The 22994-nt window shown below is 41.5% G+C and overlaps 1 protein-coding gene across 2 annotated transcripts; it reads left to right on the top strand.

Moving 5' to 3' along the window:
- The first annotated feature begins 53 nt into the window (after positions 1-53).
- PDSS1 (decaprenyl diphosphate synthase subunit 1) lies at positions 54-22333 on the top strand. Of its 2 annotated transcripts, XM_030239870.2 has the most exons (11): positions 54-453; positions 2046-2110; positions 2956-3079; positions 3467-3597; positions 10247-10388; positions 11423-11534; positions 11624-11733; positions 17331-17411; positions 17590-17703; positions 21005-21085; positions 21810-22333. In XM_030239870.2, exons 1-11 carry the CDS (start codon positions 163-165, stop codon positions 21948-21950), a joined length of 1392 nt encoding a protein of 463 aa, XP_030095730.1. In that variant the 5' UTR covers positions 54-162; the 3' UTR covers positions 21951-22333. The 2 variants fall into 2 exon arrangements, with proteins under 2 accessions (XP_030095730.1, XP_050827314.1); XM_050971357.1 differs by lacking the exons at positions 54-453; positions 2046-2110; positions 2956-3079; positions 3467-3597 and adding an exon at positions 8623-8769.
- The last annotated feature ends 661 nt before the right edge of the window (positions 22334-22994 follow it).

Here is a 22994-nt window from a genome sequence, read left to right as displayed (position 1 = left end):
TCGGAGGACAGGGCCCAGGCGCAGAGCTCCGCCGCCCGGCGCCGCGGGCACTGACCCGGCTCGGGGCGGGAGGCGTTCGGGGCCGGGCAGAGCCCGCGGGAGCCGCACAGCGCGGCCACACAGCCCCAGGCCAGGCAGGCGGGGAACCAGGGCCGGCACCACATGTCCCCAGATCTCGCCTTCCAGAGCCACCCACGAACCCGGCGTGAGGTCTCCCGCCCACAAACAGGGCGTTGGGGCGCCCGCCCGGCACCGGGCCGGAGGGCGGTGGCGACGCGGGGCTTCCGCGTCCGGGTCGCGGCGGCGCCGGGAGGCGGTGCCGGCGCGGCGGGGCTGGGGGACACCATGGCCTTGCGGTGGTGGTGGCGGAGCGGCGCCTGGTGCCGCCGGGCGCCGCCGCTGGGCTCCGTGCCGAGCCCCGGCCCCCGCGTTCCGCCGGCCCCCAGCGCGGCGGTGAGTGCGGCGGCGCCGGGCGGGCGCGGAATGAATGGGGCGGGGGGCGCCGGGCCGGGAGGGCGCCGGGCCGGGAGGGCACCCGCGGCCGCCGCTCCTTCGGCGTTCCGCAGCCTCCGCCCGGGAAGCGCCACGGCTCGGGGGCGGTTCTCTGCTGGGGGGTCCTTGCTGGGGGCAGGAGCGCGCTCGGTGCAAGGTTAAATTCCGGATTAGGGCTTTTCAGCGCTGGTCAGTGTGTGAGCCTCTGGGAGCCGGCCCTAGGTGGGAGCAGGGGAAGTGGTTCTCATTATGTGGGATTTTGAAGGCGTTTGTGTGTGTTAGCGTTGTGAGCGGTAATGGGGGCAGTTCACTCACTGCCTTGGTTTGGAGCTTCTTCAGAAGGCCAGGCTGCTGTTCTGAGCCTCGCTGAGGTGCTCTGGCTGTTCTGACCCAGGGACGGTGCTCTGGCGAACGTGTCCAGCATCCCGCAGCAGCCGCTGTTCCAGGGTCAAGCAGCAGTGTAAGGGAGGCAGTCTGTGTGTGCCCGTGCTGAAGGCAGAGATCGGCTATTTTTAGCAACAGAACGCGGTGAGAGGTCCGAGAGAGCCATTTAGGAATGTCTCAGCCATAGGGGCGGACACTGAAGTCAGACAGCAGTGGGTTGCAGATCTAGGATAAGTTTGAGCTCCTCGCCTTCCTTTGTCTCCTTGCATAAGCACGGCCTTGTGTAAGCACGGCGGATGGAGGAGTGCCCTTGAGCCATGGCAGTGCTTTTGTTTGTCTCCCAATGTCTAAGGAGAGAGAGGCTTTACTTTAATCCAGGTATGAGGAGACGCTGAGGCACGAGGAGCAGGTCTCCTTGAGCGTTTCTGCCTGAGTTTTTCCAGAGGCAGTTTGGTGAACACGTGGATTGCAGTGATTTTAGGTTGGCTCAGCCCAGCATTGGGCAGGGCTCGGTACTTCCTGGCAGCACTCCCAGGAGCAGAGTAAAAGCTGTACTTCCTTCCTCAGCCTGTATCTGCTGGAATCCTGGACCTGGGACTGTGCCTTCCTTCCCCCATGTTCCTAGGCTCTGTATGCAGGGAGGGATCCATGGAGAGATTGCTAGATTTGGAAGTCAGGTTCTGGACGTTTAGCAGGGAAGATGGGCAGGTGTAAATTATAAAGAGCAGGCAGAACTGACATTGCTTCAGGGAAAACAAGGACATGATTTTCTGTTAGTGTGCTAAAACAGCTCATCATTTTCTCTGTGCCTTGACTGGTGCAGTCCAGGTTTATCTGTCAGGCTGGGAGTGTTTGAAAATTGCACCTTGCTCAAGTGCAAAAGCAAGGTTTTATTGGAGCAGCTTTGGTAATTTAAGTGATAAGCCTCCTGGGCTGGGCCTGCGAGGGGAGAAAGTCCAAGGCTCTGGAGCAGAAGAGTCAGTTCAGCGTGCCTGGTGAAGGGTGCACTCGTGTCTCACGTGTTGTGGAAGGGGTTATGGACTCCCTTGGCTGCTGGATTGTTAAAATGGAGACATAGAGCAATGGTGATGGCTACATTTTTTTTTGTAGTCAGATGTTTTCTGGCAGTTGAAAATCTGATAAACTGTCCCTGGTTTTATTTTGTGCAGATGTGTCACATTACCCAAAGAAGTTCAACTTTCTCATTTCCAAAAATATGTAGCGTATTTTGGCGGTAAGTTGGAGATTCACATTGTTGTGTAGTGGGTAAGGACATAGTTACTGGGAGAACTGGGTAGGTGCACCTCTGAGCTGTAAACTTTGAAAATAAGGTTATTTACTCCAGTGTAGATTGCTTCTGTAGTGCTGAGTCTGAATCTCAGTCGTCTATCCTGGAGAGTAAAGGGCAAAGCAAGAATGTTGCAAGAAAATAACTACGGTTCACTTTGAAAAAGGAAACATTAGAAGAAGAAGAAGAAACTTCAAATCCAGGAAACAGGCAAACATATCTAAGCTAAATGCATCTTAATGCATCCAGGTGGAGCTTTCAGCCTTTTCTGATGAACTTTCCTAGCATCATCATGCTACCTGGAAGTATTGATTTAAATTATTATGGGGCTGGGTATACAAAGGAAAAAATATCAAATCTAAGTCAGGAATATTTTTTTCAGGAGTTTACCTGAGAGGGAAGAAAGTAATAGTTGGGTTTCCAGCAGTGAAGACCCTGTCTCCAAATGCAGGCTACACTATCCATAGTATTTTCCAAAGGAATAGATCAAGAGCAAGGTGGTGTTCTGTGTCTCAGAAGATCTGGGATCTGTTAAGGGCAGAGTGTGTGTGTGTTTGCCAAATGCACTTTGCCAGGTCCCAAAGGTTTATGATCATCACTACACAGCTTTTCTGTCCTTGCACCTTACTGCCTATCTGAAAAAGAGTGTTTTGATGTCTTCATATATTTTAACCATTTTGTTAAATGGGGTGTGAGGGGAGGGGGAAAGAAACCCTTTCAGACGTTTCTGAATGGAGAATGAGGGGAGCTTGACTTCTAACAAGCCTACTCTTGAAAAACACTGTCACCAGGCTTCATCATACAAGTACATCCCACTGGTGCAGCTGCAGTAAGACAATTAGTGATGAAAAATGCCAAGACCCTTTTCAACTTGGTAGAAAAGACTTGAAGAATCTCTATGAAGATATTAAAAAGGTAAGGGATTTTGGTGACTGTGCTGGGATGTCATGATGATTGTTTTTAATAGCAGACATCAGTGTGGATATTTATTGAACTATATTTACTTATGGATATTTATTGATGTTATTTATGTTTATGAACTGCTGTCTGAAACTTAAACTGAAGGCAAATGGAGCATTTCTCATATTTTGTAGAACCAGAATGCAATTTTTTCTTCTGATTTGCAGTACTGGAATGCATCATTTACATTTCAGATTACTCATAGTAATTTTAAAAATAACTTGAGCTTACACTGGGTGGAATGAATGCAAGCAATAACCTTATACATGCATACTGTTTTACTTACACTAAACAGACTGACTTTGGGACTTGTATGCTGAAATGATCTTGTCCTTTTTATAGGAATTGCTGGTCTCTGCAGCAGAACTTAAGGAAATGTGTGATTATTACTTTGATGGGAAGGGAAAGGCCTTTCGACCAATGATTGTGGTGCTAATGGCTCGGGCTTGCAACATTCACCATAATAATTCCAAGTGAGTTGGACACTTTCAGATACACACATCATGCTTGATCTCGTGTTTCTGAAAAATACTTTATGAAAATAAAATGCTCCTCAGTAAATCCCGAATGTAAGTTCCATCTTGAAGCTGTATTTTTGTAGTTGTCAGTCCAAAAGGAACTGCTGGGTTTATTACATATTTCCATGTGTTAAATCCTGGACTGTACTGCACTTGTAAGCAGGGTGGATAAATAATGTTGCTGAATTACTATATTTGTAAGGGTTTTAGTCAATTCTACCTTCTTGCATAAATGCTTTATTAGAACCTCTAATACTCTTTGAAACTTTGTAAACTTCATTAATTATTTTCATTTGTAATCACTCCTGTTCCTATTAAACTCTGGTCACAGGTAAGAAGTTTGCTGTGAGAAGAGATCATCATAGATTTTTTTAGTAATTATGCAGAAAAGCTATTAAAGAGATGGTATGATTATATTCAAAGCTGTGAGAGTTCGAAAACAGTAAGAGTTTTTTTTCCCCACCCTCTAGTAGCAAGTTTCTACACTTTATGTAAGATTCTGAGCTAATTAGTCTTGTGTAATCCTTATGATCTCCAAGTTACTTGAAAGCAGTTTTAACTGAGCAGAAGATCATGCTTGGCCTGTATTCTCTATCACTCCCAAGTCTGGCTCGTTGTAAATGCTTCACTCCACACGTTCCTGTCAACTGCTATGTTTGCATTTTGAGGAAAGATGTTGGCTGGAGTGTTCTCCAGTTGCCTTCCAGGTATGCTTCCAGTCTTGCCTTGTACAGAATTTCAACTAGATAATCTTTGGTCTCTTTCCAGAAGTGTTTCTAGACTAATTTGTCAGTCTTGAAGGATTTCTCTAGGCTCTTGCACCGTTTTCTGTCTGTAGGACTAGTTTAATGCCTTGTTGGACTTGATTGCCACCTCAGAGCATGGCATGTATTTTGTTGCATGTGGATAGCACCTCCCCCTGTAGCCCCTTCTATGTCAATATAATTATGAAGGAGAAGGCAAAACCGAGCTGGCAGCGTCCTTTCCTCTGTGTGCCAGTTCCCCTTGTTTTAGGAAAAATCATCCAGGATTAATGAACTTTGCTTCAGGCAGATTCTGTTGTCAGTTCAGGACTGCTTCTTGTCTTTGACTCTGAGATTGCAAAAGGAACAATATTGGTTGTGAAAATCCTCAGGGATACCTTTTGCCACTGACTGGCTTAATATTTTCATGGGTGATCTTGACATGAAAAACAGGAATGTGAGGATAGCACTTTTTGATGGCAGAGTCATTCTTGATGATCATCCATCTGTGGTGAAATGTAAGGAAGCACAGTAAACCAAAACTTTCTGCTTGAGCTTGTAGGGTCTCAGATGTCCCATTAGGGCATAACCCCAGTGTGGTTTACAACCACCTTTGTTATGAAAAACTTCAAAGATAGCCTGGCATGCATCAGCCATCCAATTCAGCTACAGGAGTGTATATCACACTTCCTGAAATCATCAGCATGCCTGATCCCTGTGCTCAAAATAAGTTAAGTCCAGCTGGCTTCAGGGGTGGATTGCAAGGGTAAATCATGAAGATTGAAGACTTGTGGTCTACAAATTCATCAAGAACAGGGTGAAAGAGCTGCTTAAGACAAAGCATTATGTTTCTAAGAGAATGGAAATTTAGGAGGAGACTTTTAACAACAGGGACAGTGAGTTTTTGGAGCATTTTTGGAATCAAAACAATTGTAAAAATAGTTTTATCTCATTCTAGTGTGTAGCATGAAAAGCTTATGAACAAAATCATGTGTTCAGTACTGAGAAGGCTGGAACTGATGTCTTACAGTGTGGGGGTTGAACAGTGAATCAAAGAGAGGTAGCAGTAGAAAATGAATTTGCCTGTGTGCTCCAAGTGTATTTACTGTCTTTTGACAGATGTATGTGCTCATGGACATATTCTCGTCCACATGTTATGCTGTCTCAAAACTGCCAGGACCAGTTTTGAGACCTGCCCTATGCCAGTAAGAAAGTGCCACATATGCCTGGGGCAAGTGCTTGCTTTGCTGTAGCCAGCCCTCAGCAGAAGTCCTCTGATTTCTAGATGCCTGTGTCATTTGGCAGTGTTTGTACATCTGTTGTGGTTCTAATCAGCACCTCCAAAATATGTTCAGTGTTTAAAAAGCCTCCTCAATAATCTGAACGTTCCTAGTAGAAACCAGGCTGAGTCACCATCTTTGTCATGTTGCTTTTAGAATGAAATTCTGAGTGGCAAGGACAGAAGTGTTTCAGCAAAGGAATGGAATGAAATCTGGGGGTATTTACCTTCCTGTTCTGTGCCCTGTGCCAATTTTTTCAAGCCTGTGATTGTAATTAAATATCCCATATGTTGACACAAGTCTTCACTGTACTGCTTGTTGGTTGGTGCATGGTGACCAATGCTTTTGAGGGTTGGCAGGGCCATGCAAAAGGAATTTACATTTGTACTGTGGATACTTAGTTCCTGTGAGCTGATAAAGTTCTGTGGGCATTTTCTTCTCTTTTGCTTTTAAGCTGCTTGAAGCAGGCTGTCTTACATCTGCTTGGGGTTCACATTGATACTGTGATTGATTCATTCACATTGATACTGTGATTGATTCATTATTGTTCTTTCTTAAAGCAACATTGTCTCCAGGTGGCAAATGGTTCTTCCAACGTTTTTATGTTTGTGAGGAAAATTGTGTATGTAGAGAAGTAATACTGCATATTTTTAAATCTGCTACTCTTCTACAAACCTGGGGGGAAAAATACTTGCCTTACATTCTGCTTCTCCCAGTTGTTTTTTTTTTTTTAAGATGTTTTTCTACTTTCAATTTGTCATTTCCCTTGAAGCATTTTATCATTCTTTTCCTCAGTTAATACTGATTCTTCTCCCAGGCTTGTTTTTCTTTGTTGGGGCTTCGGTTCCCACATGTGTAATTGAAGAGACCGACCACAGTATCTGTAGGTTTGTAGGGTGAGCCAATATCCTGTACTGTTCATCCCCAGCATTTTGTTTTTTACTTTTGCCTCTGGGGTTTGCTGATGTTCAGCTTCTGCTTCATCTTGCTGCCATTCTCAACTGTAATATAACTTGCTGGACCCAGCATGCTTTTACCTGCTTTTTCATTTTCTTTTCTTCTTTTCTGCAGTTTTTATATAAAAGGCAATACTTTTCCTTATTTGGCTGTTGAAATAACAATTGAGGAAGGCTACAGGTCCTGACCTTTCAAGGCAGTCCCAAGGGACCTCTTTGTCTTCTCCTCCAGAATAGCTGAGATTTCTCAGGAGAATGGAATGGCCAGGTGGCTCTGCTTGCAGGTTAGGTGACATTGATCATTTATGCTTAGGTTTGAATGAGGTATTTACTATACCCCCATCAGGTTAACTATTTTTCTAGAGTGAGGTCACTTTATTGTGGTCACAATAAGGAAAATAACAGTTGTATAAAGAATTATCTGAATTACTACCAAAAAGGTAAGTGACTGAAGTGTGTTGTTTCTTTGCTCTTGAATTTTTAAGTGTCCTAAGTGAATCTTTAAGTCCCTTGGGCAGTGGCTTTTTGCTTATTGACAGCAACTTTGCTTTGCTTTGAGAGTAAGAATTGCTGTAAATAGTTTAAGTTGGGGTCCTGCAAACCCTCAATTTCACACATCCACTGCCTGGATTTCTTCACATGCCTATATGAAGAATTCACAGAATTATCACTTAGCCTGACAGGACCTAGTGTTTCTGTATTCTCTAAAGGTGTTCTCAAATCAGAGATTTTATTTCTTTTCCTACAACCAAAAAGAGAGAGGCAAATAAGAGAGGGCCAAAGAAATACAATGATAATAAGTAAAACAGTGAGCACAGAAGTTTGGGGGGAGGGGGAGGAAAGGGAAATAAATTTATCAGAATAGTGTGAGAAACAAATAAAATGACAATAAAATAAAATTGAATATTTCCTAAAGATAGAACCTGCCAACAACCTTAGAGTTCCCTTTTGTTTCACTCCTCCAAACAGTTGTTGGCAAAAGCCCTTGGTGCCAGCTGCTCTGCAGTTTTCTCTGGTGTTGGCACATGCAGTCTCTGTGCTTGCCCTGGTTTGCAGTGCCCTTCTGTGTCACAGACTCTGTTTCTGAGATGGTTGCTTCTTTCAGCCACAGGGCCTTAGCAGGAGAATGGTGCTTGAAGGACTGCTGCCATAGCACAACAATGTTGCAAGTTCTTATGCTCATTTCCTGTCCTTAAACTGGCAATATTTACTTCCTGGCAAACACATTGCCTCCAGGCTTTTTGTTGGAGAGTGTAAATACTGGTTTGTGTGGTTTTGAGTTAGCCCCTCACTGTTGTTGGGTGGTTTTGGTTGTTTGTTTTGGTTTTGTTTTTGTTTTGGACAGGGACATTTGGAGGGAGACATTTGGGGTTTCTTAACCTGTATGGTCAGCCTTGGCTTGTTCAATGTTCATGAAACAAGTTCTGAAATGGAAAACATCTCAGGGTACAGCAGATCTATAAAACCATATCACTGAATCAAGCAGGGGGTCCTACTGAAAAACAGAACATGATTAGTTGTATAAAATATCTGTAAATACACATCATCTCAGGGTGTCTTTACTTTGAGAATGACCTAAAAATGGCATCTTTCCACTTACTGGATTTGCTGTTATCTGTTGAGTTACTGCCACTTTTTGCTTTTGTTTTGCAGGAGAAGCTGAATGAAAAATGGCAAGGGATGAGAAAGATCCTGGGGTTTGTGTCTTTTCCCCTAAAAGTAGGCATGCTCTGATCTAGATTTAGTCTCACAAGATGCATGTAGGAAACTATTACAGAACTTTTTTCGCCAGCAGTGGGTAAAACCTTGCTTGAGACTTTGTGGAAACAGTAGTTTTAAAACCCCTTCAGTTTAAATTGTCACATTTGATAAAACATTCTGGAAACCATGGACATTCCTATGCCATTTTTAGTCATTGTCAGAGATAAGATAGAGTGTAATTCAGAACTTTTCAGAACCTGCTTTTGAAATAACTGGTTTTGTGCTGTCTTCATACTACTGAAATATTTCAGTGTGTCAGTGAGTGTTGCCATTTACTGCTGCTTCCCAGCAGGAAGTCCAGTCTTCTGACATAATTTATGAAAAAGGGAATCCCCAAAAGGAGAACAGTGCATGAAAGAGGCTGGAGACCTTTACAGTTTTTTGAAGGTAAGTTTTCTCCTACTTAGTAAGAGTAATTTGTTTTGGAAAACTCTTTACACTGAACTAGCATTTGATTAAATCAATAGTCCACATTAAGACTTGCCTCCAAACAACCATGAAGGTTTCCAGCTCTTATTTTCTGTTGTGTAAAAGCCATATTTTCACAGCCTATGAGCTACCCATTCATCCTGCTATTGTTCAGGATGTAGAACTCCCACTGACAGCAGTGCAAAATTCTTTATAGAGGTAGGTGTCAGAATGCAGTGTTATGTCAGCAGACTGCAATATGTTCTTTCATTTTGTGATTAATCACTACATTTTAAAGGACATAGGCAGTGCAGGAAAGCTTTAAATTCCCTTAGCTGCAGTGAAATTATCCTCTGTTTCAGTTCTTCTTCTGTTCTCCTGTAAAATAGTATGATTTTCTCTGTTGTCTGTATACCAGAAGTATACAGACAGGTATTTATATATCAGAAGTAGGTTCTTTCTTGTGTTGTGGGTTTGGGGTTTTTTGTGTTATTGTTTTGTGTGTGAGGTATTTTAAATGTCCATGTGGACTTGTTCCATCTGTGAGGCAAGGCTGACTGGGATAGCCATTTCTGGGATCCTGCATGTAACCCATGATGAAAACAGAAAAATACCAGAATACCAGTGGAAGCTGGATACTAAGGGAGATGGTCCTTTGTGTGTGCTAGGTTGGCTCTTTTATGTGCTTTTTGCCAGTTTTGTTCTCTAGATAATTGCTTCTGTGTTCTTCCCTTACCTTCTTTTCACCTAGTTAAAAAAAAAAGGAGTGTGAACTACTGAGAGTTGAATCATCAGTGTTAGATCTTCCCAAAACACTTCCAATAAGTGTTACAGTCTTAAAGTGGTTGCAGTAGAATTGTAGTTAATTCCTCAGGCTTCTGAAGAACCTCTGGGGTTTTAAGCTAATCAGATAACATAAAGGATAAGATCTATGAGTTATGTCTTTCAAATGTAGAATGCAGGTTTCTGTTCCTTCTGATCTCTCCAGCTTGCTGCTTAGAGTTATCCAGCTGTAGAGAGTTTGTGATGCCACGATTATAGGTAGAGCAGCAGAGATAAGGAAAACTTCTCATCTACAGAGCTACGTGTCATTCTTTTCTCTGCTGTTTTCCAGATGTCTGTCTTGGAGCCAAGCATCCTTGATGCTGTGCTATTTATTGCAGTCTGGATTTAGAGGGATTAAAGTCAATAACACAGGGGTTTTACAGTACTGTTAATGCAGCAGTGTAGTAGTAGGCCTCATGAGGATGGACTCATCCCTCTGCACTTACTGTACTAATGTGATCTTACTCTCTCTTGTCTTCCTAATTCCAGGTTTGAAAGAAGGGATCAGACCAGGAAAAAGCTGTGACAGCTGTTTTCCATGGAGCAATTTTGTTTTTAATAGATATTTGTAGTGTATTGCAGCATATATAATTGATCTAATTATTTGACAGTTCTTGTTTTTTTATTTTAGGGAGGTGCAAGCAAGCCAGCGCTCTGTGGCCATCATTGCTGAGATGATCCATACAGCCAGTCTAGTTCATGATGATGTCATTGATGATGCAAATTCTCGCAGAGGAAAAAGGACACTTAATCAAATCTGGGGAGAGAGGAAAGTGAGTTTGCTAATACATGCAAGGCTTGCCTTTGAATTTCACCAGAGCACAAGTACCTAGAGGTTTGTAAAGTTACTATGGCTCGGTCTTGGAATATAACAAAGAATATGATGAGGTGTTCACAGTTCATGGGTGAGACAAATGTGTTTTCCTTTTCTGAACTGTTGGAAGCATTAGATAATGAATGGTTGAAGTGTGGTAGTGTTGCACCTGTCCAGCCTCCAGAAGAGATGACTGAGAAGGGCCCTTGTCATAAGTGTCTGAAAGCAGTGTCAAAAAGATGGCTCCAGGCTCTTCTCAGGTAATAGGACAAGAGGCAGAGGACAAAAACTTATGCACAGGAATTTCCACCTGAATGTGAACAGATTGCCCAGAGAGGCTTTGGGGCCTCCCTCACTGGAGAGATTCAAGATTCACCTGGATGTAATCCTGTGCCATGTGTTCTGGGATGACCCTGCTTGAGCAGGGAGGTTGGACCAGATGACTCTGTCCTCTTCCAACCTGGCCCATTCTGTGATTATTACTGATTTTAGATTCCCTGTGCCATTCTCTGCAGTGCTGTTGAAATACTTTAAACTTGTTCCTCATCCTGAATGCTGATTCAGTGTTGAACACAAAAATGTTTTCAATCAGTGGGAATTTTTTTTTAATTGGTGTTTTTTTCACAGAGCATTACAAGAAAGGTCTTCACCAGAAAATGCAGAGAAGGAACTTGGGGCAGTTCAGAGTTCACATGGCATAACAGCCACAATAGAGAACTAATGTTCAAAAAAACTTCATAAGCAAACATATACTTTATACAGGGAGGACACTGCTTATACAGAAAAATATAACCAGTACCCTATGATAGGGACTCAAAACTTACTCAGATTTCAATATTTGGTTATGTGTTTTTTCGCTCTTAAAATGAGATATTTGTGCTTTATGTAGGAAGGTTTTGTAATGTGAGTAGATCTGACAAATAAAGGGAATTGTATGGTCTGTAGTAACACAGGAAAAGACTTAAGGGGTCACCTTTTTGTTTTTGTTGTTAGGCTGTTCTAGCTGGTGACTTCATCCTCTCAGCTGCTTCTGTAGCTTTAGCACGAATTGGAAATACCACTATCATCTCTGTTCTAACTCAGGTGATTGAAGATCTGGTGCGTGGTAAGGTTTTTTCCAGTTTTTTATCTTCCAATTTGCTTGCCTAAGCAGTAAGCCCACAAATAAAACCTCCCTTCTGTGCAACTTTTTAGGTGAATTCCTCCAGCTGGGTTCCAAGGAAAACGAGAATGAGAGATTTGCTCACTACCTCGAGAAGACTTTTAAGAAGACGGCGAGTCTGATAGCAAACAGTTGTAAAGCAGTATGTACGTCTGTCTCTTCTGAAGTTAACATACCATACTGTAAGCTTCACAGCTAAACTAGTATTGCTGCTTGCTCTGGAGACCCTCCAAGGCAAAACCTTGAAATGGTATTCTGCCAGAATGTGAATGGGTTTGAGACTGTGAATTTTATCACAGTTCAGCTGTGTAGCCTCCAATATTGGTTTTCACTTTTTCTTTGCGTTTTTTATTTATACACAGATCTATTGTTATTCTCAATTGAATCAAAATGAAGTTCAAATAATCATAACAGTGGCAATCTTCAATTTATGAAATTCTGGAACTTTGAGACCGTGGTTTTAAGATCACTTTTGAGCCTATAACTTGATTTTAAGACTTCTTTGACATCTGGCCCTACTCATTGGTGCTGAGTGAGATCTTAAGTGGTAACAGTGGGAGGAAACAATTATCATAGAATCAGAGAGTAAGCTGTGTTGGAAGGGGCCCATCAGGATCATCAAGTCCCACTCCTGTCCCTGCATGGGACACCCCAAGAGTCATACCATGTTCTGAGAGCATTGTCCAAACACTTCTTGAACTCTGTTGGGTTTGCTGCTGTGACCACTTCCCTGGGGAGCCTTTTCCAGTGCCCAGCCACCCTCTGGATGAAGAGATTTTCCTGATATTTCTACATCACATTGTTAAAAACCAGAAGCATGTACTTGATTTGTGTTGGGGTTTTAATTACCAATTACTTTATCCAACCCCGTCACTTGATTCTCTTACTTGATTACAAAAAGATCCAATTCAAGATTATGTTCTTACACAAAAGTAGATGTTCAGTTTTAGTGCAGAAAATAGAGGTGGGTAATAACCTCACCCTGAAAGAGAGTTTTGTTTATTCTTTTTAGTGAAAGGCAGTATAGCTAATGGATTCTATAGCAAGCAGGAATTCTTAAAGAATTAGAATAAAAATCTGTGCTAGTGTTAATCATCTTCCTTTATTCTTAGGGAACTGGTGCATTTGTGCAACAGACAGCAGTTGAAAATTGTTTATATCAAAATGATCATGTAGAATGAGACACATGGATTTCGGGGAAGGGAAAATACCTTTTATTGTAGTTGGAGGAAAGAAATTGTCTTCTGGATTGCTCATATTAATGGCAATATGTCCCTGACAATTTTCTTCTGCAAATCTTGTTTTATATCAGTAGGCACCTGGACTAGTGAAGAGCATCACATTATTCTGCTACCCCAGAAAACATACACGTTTTAATATTCATTTTGACAGTCTGCCTAAAAGAATCTTTGCAGATGAAAGAAAACACATTCCCACTGGGTGGATTCTCCCTATAAATGTGCTATTTTAAGCTTTTTCCTTTTCAAGACTTCCAGGAGTTAAAGATTTAAGCACTTCCCTTAAGACTGAGGCTGTGATCAAGGGGGTGTTTGGCTGCTTTTCTTCTAGTGGCTGGTCTGAGTTGTTCCATTGCTGCACTGCTGGAATTTTATATGCTGTAAAATTCCTTGTGTTAGAAAGGAAAACTGAGAGAGAAGGTCTCTCTTCATGGCAAATCCTTATTGCTACACATAGCACCAATGAGTTGAATTTGTATGTTTCCCTCAGTTTCTCTCTGCATGGATTAGGAGAGCTCTATTGATAGCAGTTAAAAGGGATTTTTTGGGGGCAGGGGGGCCAGGATTTGGGAGGTTTTTTTGTTGCATGTGGGTGTTGAGATATTTTTGTTAAGATGGCTTTGGCTACTGAAGGAATGGAATCAGAAGGGAGTTCTGTTTTCTGTAGCATAAGTATGATCATCAGTTCTATCTTGAATGGAAATTCAGTTAGGGAATAAAGAGTATTCATATCTTGTTTTCAGGGACAAAACTTAGAGGAGAGACTATGGGTTTTAGAAGCAGTTCTGTTCCTGTTAATGACCGGAAAATCCTGATTAGTAGCTGTGATTGAATAAATACAAATATCAACTGGAAAGAAGATGTCAAACAGGTTCGGGTGGCACCTTAGAATTGCATGGTACCATGCTTTAGAAATGGGAGAGTATTCCTGCAAAAATGTCTAAACAAGACATACACTGTAACTGATACATTCTGTACCACCAGAGCTTTACTGCATTTAAATCAAAATTCTTTAAATTAGGACTTAGGGAGAGAACAGTCTGTTCAAGATGTTAAGAGCCATCCCAGTCTCCAGCTTATTTCTACAACAGTTCTGCATGGGGGAATGTTACCAAAATTTCAATTAAAGTGCATTGTAAAAGGAGGCAGTGGCAGATGGCCCAGAGTCATTGAAACCTTAGTTACTGCAAGGCATTTTTCAGAGAAGTATGAGGTGACTTTAGTTCAAGAATTCAGACACAATAAGGCTAGAGTGGAATTTCTGTTTAGTCATCAGGCCAGCTGGAGATAGCAAAATAACCTGAGCAGGTTTTCTGTCTCTTTTAAACCCTGCCGTAATGTGAATTCCTGAGCCTCATAAAGCTATTTATATTTTGCATGGTATACTTTCAGATGATGGATTAAATCCTACTTGCTTTGAGTGTAAGGGTGCACTAGAGATTCTTGATTTCCATATTAGGAAGAAGCTTTTGCCTCCTTGTGTAAGGCAGGGCTGTGGAAGGGACTGAAGAAACCAATAGTCTAAAGCTCTGGATCTTCCTGTGAATTCCTGGTGTGTGCACAGGGCTCCATCAGAAAACCCTACCAGCATGTGGAACTGGTGCCTAGGAAAATAAGACCTCTGACTGTGAAGTAGACTCTCCTTTGAGCAGATGACTCTCAGAGTTTCCTTCCAACCTAAACTATTCTGTGATTCTCCTGGAAAGAGGAACACTGCTCCTCTCTAGAAAAACAGGGGTGGATGAGCCAGGAATGAGAAGGCAGGAACCTGACTGCTTCTGGAGATGGGCATGGAGGAGAATAGCTGGAAAAGGGGAACATTTTAGAGCCTTTTCCTTTCCTAGTCCACAAATCTAGGACTACAAGAGCCAACATCTCTTGTAGTGTTTATTCAAGCAAATTCTGGCCCAGCAGCAGGTTTTCCTCTCTCACCTACAGAGCACTGGTAGAGATGTGCAAATGCTTTCAACTCCAGCTGCCATATTGTCCCATATTAAATATCAGAGCAGGATTTATCTACCCAGAGCTGATGATGTATTTTATGGATGTGAAATTCAGCCAAGAGGCAAAATTGGTTTATAGTCTCTCATATAACATAACAGAAACAACTTTTTTATTGCAAAGAGTGTGTTAAAAATAACACCAAGGAGATTATCCTGCTTTGCTGAATTCAAAGAAATTTTCTAAAGAATTTGTTTCACTTGGTATTAGGAAGGATTTTTCATCATGATTTAGTGGAGGACAGGCCTGGATTCTTGCAAGATTAAATTTGTCATGAGCCAGTCATACCTGTTTGGGGAGCTCTAGGCTGTTTTCAAAGGGGGAGTTTTATCGTTTATTCACACATCACTGTATTGACTTGGTTATCCTGATTTGTATTTGTAAGTGTGGGTATTATCCCAGAACATTATCCCAGTACAGCTCCAGTTAAACTCTGTGGGAGTGACAGGCTGCCTGGCTGCAGCCCGGCCAGTGTCCAGCTGGGGGCAACAATCCACAAGAGCAGTTTGAGAAATTGCAATCCTGAAGGAGCTCCCTGATAGAATCAACCCAATTGTAGGTTTATTATGTGGTCATGGTCAGAGGGTTGCTCACTTGAGGATGATTGGCAAAACAAATCTCCTGGATTTTAATTTTTTTTTTGTCTTTTTTTGGTCTATGAACAAGAATTGACCTTTCAGGTTAAATGAGGAAGCTCTTTTCTTTACGCAGCACTTCCTCCCACCCTCTGCCAGCTACTGCCCACTCTGACCCTTTGCCATTAAGGAGGATTTTGTCACTGAATTCTGTATTTTAATCCTCCACATGGAGGAGGTAGGTAAGGATTTCATTGGAACAGGGTGGATGCAGTCCCCCTACCATGCTGGTATTATGTGATTTATATTACAGAACCAACCAAAGTTTGTATGGTACAGCAGTAGGTGTTAGGTCTTCGGGCAAATACTGCTATTTAGGACACAAACATCAAAAGGAGGATAAAAAGGCAAAATGTTCTACTTTGATAGTCCCTAGCAACATGGGTTTAAATATCTCATATTTGCAGTTCACTCTGTTTAATAGCCTTCAGGATCTTGTGTGATTATTAGAGATAAGTAGCATTTTCCTGCTATAGTGTTCTCCTTTAAATAAAAATGGAGAATGTATGATGCTGGTAATTTCTTAGTCATCCAGATTCCTCTGGGGTTTAGTTATTATCCACGTTGCACGTTATGACTGGGAAGTGTTCTGATGCTAAGATATGAAGCGCACTGCTGCATGAAATATTCTCTCATTTTGTGCAAGTTGTATCACATTTATTAGGATATAATGTTGTTTCTTATTTTCATCTTCACGTTCACCTTCAAAGCTACTGCTGGACTTGCTTTTAGTTTGGGGTTGATTTTGGGATTGTAGGGGTTTTGTATGATCCTACCTTACACAGTCTTAATGAGGAATACATACATACACACACACACACACACACACACACACACACACACACACTCTTATTTTTTATATTGTGTTTTCCTAGCATATATTTTTAGTCTTAAGTAAAATGTATCTTCACTCCTTGCATTGGTCACAGCAGATTTGAAACGCCTGCAATAAACCAGGGTGGATTTTTGTCCCCTGTTCTAATTGGTTTATTGAAGTTGAAATAAATCCGAGTATTTAACCAACCTCATTTTGCAAAATGTATAATCAGTACATAAATGCAAAAAGCATAAATGCCTTTACTTTGAGGCAAGATATTAATTCTCAAATCTTAGTTAATGTCCTGTATTTTAGTTTTGTGGAGTTTATTCAGCAAAATTTCTGTCTCTCAAGTAGTTGATTGTTCATTTGAGTAAAATGTTTTGTTTATCTCAGTTTAGTGAGACCTTTGTGAGCTTGGTGTGCTTTCTTCATTTGCTGTCTTTTCTTTACTGCTAATTATCCCTCAGTAGCTTTGCCTTCAGGCTAATCAAGTCATCTTCCTAAGCAAGTCAGATACAGTTAACATCACCTAAAAAATAATCATCCTTATGTCAACTGCCCCTACTGTACCAGGTCCAACACATCCAGCTTTGTGATCTTTTATGAGACATGTAATGTCCATTTATCTGCTATCTGACCTCCAATTATCCCCTGGCTGATTTATGTATGTAATTAGCTTAATTTCCCCATCACTGGACTGGATATGACTACTACCCTGCATGTGAAGTGCATCCACATTTCTTCTCTCTTTATCCTTGCATTGTAATTTCCAAGCCTAATAAATATTTAATGAAGCTAATCTCTTTGCAGATGTGAATGTAGTTTTAATACTGCACTGCTGTTCAGCCTCATTTTCTAGTAAGCTTGGCCAGTTGTGTGTCTCCGTGAACTGAGATAAGCCAGAATGTGCCCAAGTCAGCTTTTTTTGCCTTTCCCAGATCCCTCCTGTGCTGGCTGTGTCACACCTAGGGTCAGGGGCTAAAAGTGCTTACTTTTAGCTAACTAAAGCTTTCTATTTACTTGGGGTTTTTGGTTTTTTTTTCAGGTTTCAATTCTAGGCTGCCCCGATCCCAAAGTTCATGAGATTGCATACCAGTATGGAAAAAACGTTGGCATAGCTTTTCAGGTAGTGTTTTTGTTGAACTAAATGTATTCTAAAATCTAAGCTTCTCCAAAGTGCTTTAGAAATCAAAGTGGGCTGTCTTAATGCTTCCTACAAATCTTGTCTTTAACAAGGATTATTCTGTATTTAGCTCTAATACTTGAAAAAGAAATTTTAAATAATCTGTATGTTTATTTTTTAGTTGATAGATGATGTGCTGGATTTTACGTCATGTGCTGACCATCTGGGGAAACCAACAGCAGCAGATCTCAAGCTTGGATTAGCCACAGGCCCCGTCTTATTTGCTTGTCGACAGGTAAGTCAGCAGGAAGCTGTTTGCTCAAAAGGAAAAGTGTAAACTACTCCTCACAGGACCAGCTGAAACACATCAGATCTCCAGTGTCAGTGATGAGAGTGGCCTGTGTACATGTGACAAATCAGTGGGTTTAGTATCAGATGGATTCTGTGCACATACAAGATATGAGAAACAACTCTACTTACTGTTAGACTCTTGTAGGTATTCAGAGAGTTTTAGCACCTTTTGTGTAGGTTATTCCTAAGTAGCTTCTTGCTTGTGTTTTCTCCTGAGACATCTTCCCAGGCTTGACTCTGTGTGTTGGCTTTTTTGCCTTGTTCTGGACTTTGTATCCATCTGGGGCCAAGAATTGAAATCCCTGCCTTGCCTTTAGGTGTGTGCCTTTATTTTTGGATTTGATCTTTTCATCTCTTTGTCTTCAGGTATTATCCATTTACAAATATGAGTAAGTTTCCTGTCTGAAGGTTGGGTAAGAGGAGAGGGAGTGTCATAAATAAAACAAACTTAAAATTGGTCAAGATTCTCAGTGCCTTAAAAATTATTTGGGGGAGCCAAATGAAAACAGAAGTGTGAGCAGCATGAAAAAAACCATTAAAAATGGTGCTAATCCATAAACAGGAAAGAAGCTGGTTTAATGCCTTGCTCCAGTGTCTTGTTCACCAGAGGCAAGCAGATTTGGGACTTAAAAAGCAGTCCTTCCTATCAGCCTTCACAGTGTGATATAAAAGCTGGCACAATTAGTTCCAGCAGAGCTCTCATCTATGATCTCTCAGTGGAATTGCTTAGAGCTTAACATGGGAAAAGTTCTAAATCATTTAAAAAACCCCAACAACTTTGACATTTACTTCCCCTTCTAAAAGAGCCTGTTGTGGGGGGAGGTGGAGCATACACATCTGTTTGCTTCCTTATCCTTTGGGCATTTCCAAGGATCTGTATCTCAGAACAGACAGGAGCACAGAGTATCAGCCAACTGACACAGTCAATGAATGCATATTGAGAACAACCTTCTCTGTGTCCTCAGTGTCTCCCCACACTCATCTTGGGGATTCACAAGCATATTCTTGAATCATTATTTCAGAACTGTGTCATCAGCAATTGGAGCTGTCCAAAGAACAGTGAGACGCTCAGGTAGAGAGCGGGGATGGAGTTGTAAAACTGTTTTTGTGTGTGCTAAAGCCACGTGCAGAAGGAAACAAGGCATGTTGCAAATACCCAATTTTGGCAGAGAATGGGTGACATTGATTGTCTTGTGGGTGTTGAATATTCCAATTTGAACTTCATCTATCTTTTAATTAGCCTTACAAGATAAATTAGTTCATAATATAGAAATAAAAGAAAATAAAATCTGTCACTCCTATTGTAAAATCTTGTTCTTTGTAGGCCACTTTTTCCTCATTTATGTCTTTGGTAGATGGGAAGTGTGCATTTTTGCATTGAAATATAACTTGACATTCTTATAAAGTTTTCTGCATTAACCAGAAGGCTTCTTTGCTGCAAATGTCCTGCTGTTTTCAAAAAACTGGAACAACAGCACTGCAGACTTAACTGATATAAAAACAAAGCATGACTGCTAAAAAATGTGGAGCTTCAACCGACACTTGTGATGCTACTAAAAGATATTTCATATATTTGTGTCTGAGAAAAAAACTCATGAGCCAGGACTTGAAGACAGTCCAAAGTGTAATTATTAATTTCAGGCTGTCTTTTCAGATTAGTATTGCTGCTATCCTTTCATGTCACTGGTACTCTTCCAGTTGTCTTCCTGACAAACATTCGTTAGTTTTTGATGTGCTCTGGATCTTCAGTGGCAGATGCCTTTTCTTCCTGTCCTCTCCCCTCCCTCTGAAGTACACCTTTGTGCATTAGAATATTAAGGAGAAAGAAATGTTTACCTTGATATAGTACCTATTTATTCAGTATTTAAAGTTAGCTCACTCAGTAAAAAAAAACCACCCCATTTATTTTTTAAGGAAATAGACTAGTGTATGCTAATTCTAAAGCTCCTCTTAAACGAGTACAGCTGAAGAATGAAGGTTTATTTTTCTTATAAGCCTTCCTGTTAAATGCTGATGTGCTGCCCACTAAATATGCAGAATTGCTAATAACAGCTTTGCCTTACAAGTTTGGGGATTTTCATGTCCTTTAGTGCTTAAATATAAAAAGTGATCCCATATGCATCCTATATAACTGTAAATATGAATAATGTGAAAATTGATTGCATGAACACTGCAATTAAGTTGTCGTTACCTGAGAAGGAAGCTAGGAACTAGAAAAAGACTTTCTTCTTTTAGTTACAGTATGAGTCATCACTGAACTTCTGAATGCATCTCCAAGACTGTGTATGAGTAATAGGAGACTGTCACAGCACTGATGGGTGCTACATGTTTGTACCTGAACGAGGTTGTAACACTGCAGTTACAGGACCAAAGGTGTGCAAGGAAAGCAGATCATTGTTTACAAGTATATAGCAATAAAATCATCTTTGTTTGACTGTAATCCTTTCAGGCAAGATGAACAAACAGCTCTTTCCCTTAAACAGAATTCTTCTGTGGAGTAGCTGCCTTAAGTTGTAGCCTTATTTTGTTAAGCACTAGGATTTTCTGTTTCTAGGCTGTCTGAAGAAAGAGGCTGCATATTTACCTAAGTGATGTGATTTTTCTCAAAACAACTGACTTGAGTTGCTTGATTTGTAAGGAATTGAGCATGCAGTGCTAACTACAAATGCTACGTGACTGAAAACAAAATACTTTATAGTTGTCATTTTTCTCTTACTAAAAAAAAAAAAAAATCTGTGTATATAAAATACCAGCACAATGGAATATGTAAGAGAATGTAACAGCCAGTGTTACCATGAAGGGATTTTACAAGTTGAACTGTACAGTATTGCAACAACCAACATCCTGGGTTCTTTTGTAGGTGTGGGGGCAGAGGTGCTTCTTCTAGGAGTGCCAACACCAACATCATCTGTGGTAGAGTATCTGATGCAGATTATACACCAGGCACTAGCCACAGCAGTAGTTACCACACTGGAACATCTGCTTAACATGATAAAATGGCAGGTGCTGACTTCTGCTACCAACTGGCTACAGCCCCCAGAGCCAGAGCCAGGTTTCAGTTTTAAATGCTTGGGCTATAATGTAGTCCTGTGCAGACTGCAGGTGCAAACCTAAAGCTATACCTATAGCAACAGCAGTGATGGGAAGAGGGCTGCACTTTGGTGGTGTTCTGACCTGAGCATGGCAGGCAGCTACATGGAAAACAACTCAAAAGCAAGTACAAAGCCTTCTCCCTTTGTGCTTAGTTTCCAGAAATGAATGCTATGATAATGAGGAGATTCAGTAAGCCAGGAGATGTTGAACGTGCATGGAAATATGTGTTGCAGGTAAGACTGATATCAAATATTTCTATTCTCCCTGCTGCTCAGTCTGAAATTCATTGCCTCTCAAGTAAAGGAGCAAGGCTGCATTGGCAAATACCTGCTGTGTAGCCTGCAATGTACAATGCCAAGTAAGAACTCCTCAGCTCTCCTACTGGCATAGTGTTTTAGCAGAAATGCTAGGTACTGAAGAACTTTTTTTCTTTTCTTTCTCTTCCAACAGCATAAAATCCACATAATAAGTAAAAAGCTCATGCATGAACTTAGTTCCTTCAGCATGAGGCATAGCTGTATTCAACAGCTGGTATAAATGGCATGTAATTTCCAGTCAGTATTGTAACAGCAGTGCACACTCTATACCAGTTTTAAATGACTCTGGTCTAAAAAGACTGAGTAATGGTCTATGCAAAATTAATACCTATTTTTCAGAATAGCTTGGGTGTTTTGTACATCTCTATTTAGGGGAGGAGGGGAAGGGATAAACCATTCGTTTCTACTCTGTTATTAATGCCAGTGCTGTTTTGTAATGGATGAGTTTTAGTACTTGGACAGTTCTGGGCAGGAAGGTGGGCTTCCCCGATTACAGAACGAATCCTCCTCCTTTCCCCATCAGAACATAATGTATGAGGGTACTTACTGACCTTAGAACTTCCCCCTGTGCCTGGAAGAGGCAGAAGGCAGCAGGAAGCTGATCAGGTCTGCGTTTGCTCTCTCTGTCTCCTTCCCTCAGAGTGATGGTGTGCAGCAAACGACCTACCTCGCCCAGCGCTACTGCCACGCGGCCACGCGCGAGATCCGCAAGCTGCGGCCGTCCCCCGAGAGAGAGGCCCTGGTGCACCTGACAGAAATGGTTCTCATGCGAGACAAGTGAGAGAACTCCTTCCACTCCTTCTGGCAGCTACTTTACCAGACTGTGCCTACATTTATTTCAAAAGTTATTTGCTTCCAACTCAAGCTACCAAAAATTATTTTTTTAAAAAAACCTTTTTTTTGTTTTGGAAGTTTTACTTTTTTTTTTTTTTTTAAACAAAAGTTTAAAGTGTTTTACTGTGGGAAGCCATGCAATTCAGAGCAAATCAAACCGTGCTGTACAATTGTTTTAGTGGGGGCTATTGATTGTGGGGGATGGGGAAGATGTTTACATGTTGATGCACAAAGGCCACAATGAGAATAAATATAAATCAGTGTATGAAAACTGAAGCTGTTCCAAATTTCACTTGTTTACACTAATAAAGAGAGCATGCATGTACAGGAGCTGGTAAACTGCTCTGAAGAGAGGGTTTGGATGTTTCCCTGGCTACTTAACAAGAAGCACCTGGAATTGTATACAGAGGTACTGGTTTACTGTAAAAGACTACAAGTGGATTTTAATTGATTATTCATCAATGAGTTCAATTCATGCTACTGGTGGCTACCTGCTGGCAGTTAACATGATGCAGAATTTGAGATTGTTACCAAATGAATGTTTTTGTTCAGAAAATGAAAGGCTCAGTACTTCTAACTCAAACTAAAAATGAATGATTCACCAGCCAGTTAAACCTGCAACTCCATCACTTTCATCACTCATTTATAGAATATATTCTGTAGCACCCCAGAAGCTGCCTTTGAAGTCCCAGACACATTCCTCTCACAGTAATTACCCAGTACTACCACATTCCTTCTCAGGTTATTTCAGCCACAGACTCTGTAGAGCAGGAAAGCACACCCTCTCTGGCTATCTCTGCCTGTGATCCCTTAACAATGGCCAAGTTCCTGTCCCTGTGTTCCCCTGGGTGCTATCTGGAGGACAGCCTGCTCCTGTCCCTCTGCTCTGTGGGGCATGTCCCAGAGCCACACAGAGAGAGTTCCCACACAGAACTGTGAGCTACAGCTGGTGTTCAACTCACTGCATCCTGGTAACTAGATTCCATCAAGA

The sequence above is a fragment of the Serinus canaria genome, chromosome 2 (genome assembly GCF_022539315.1).
Source record: "Serinus canaria isolate serCan28SL12 chromosome 2, serCan2020, whole genome shotgun sequence".
Lineage (NCBI taxonomy): Eukaryota > Metazoa > Chordata > Aves > Passeriformes > Fringillidae > Serinus > Serinus canaria.
This window is presented reverse-complemented; position numbering and strand designations above follow the sequence as displayed.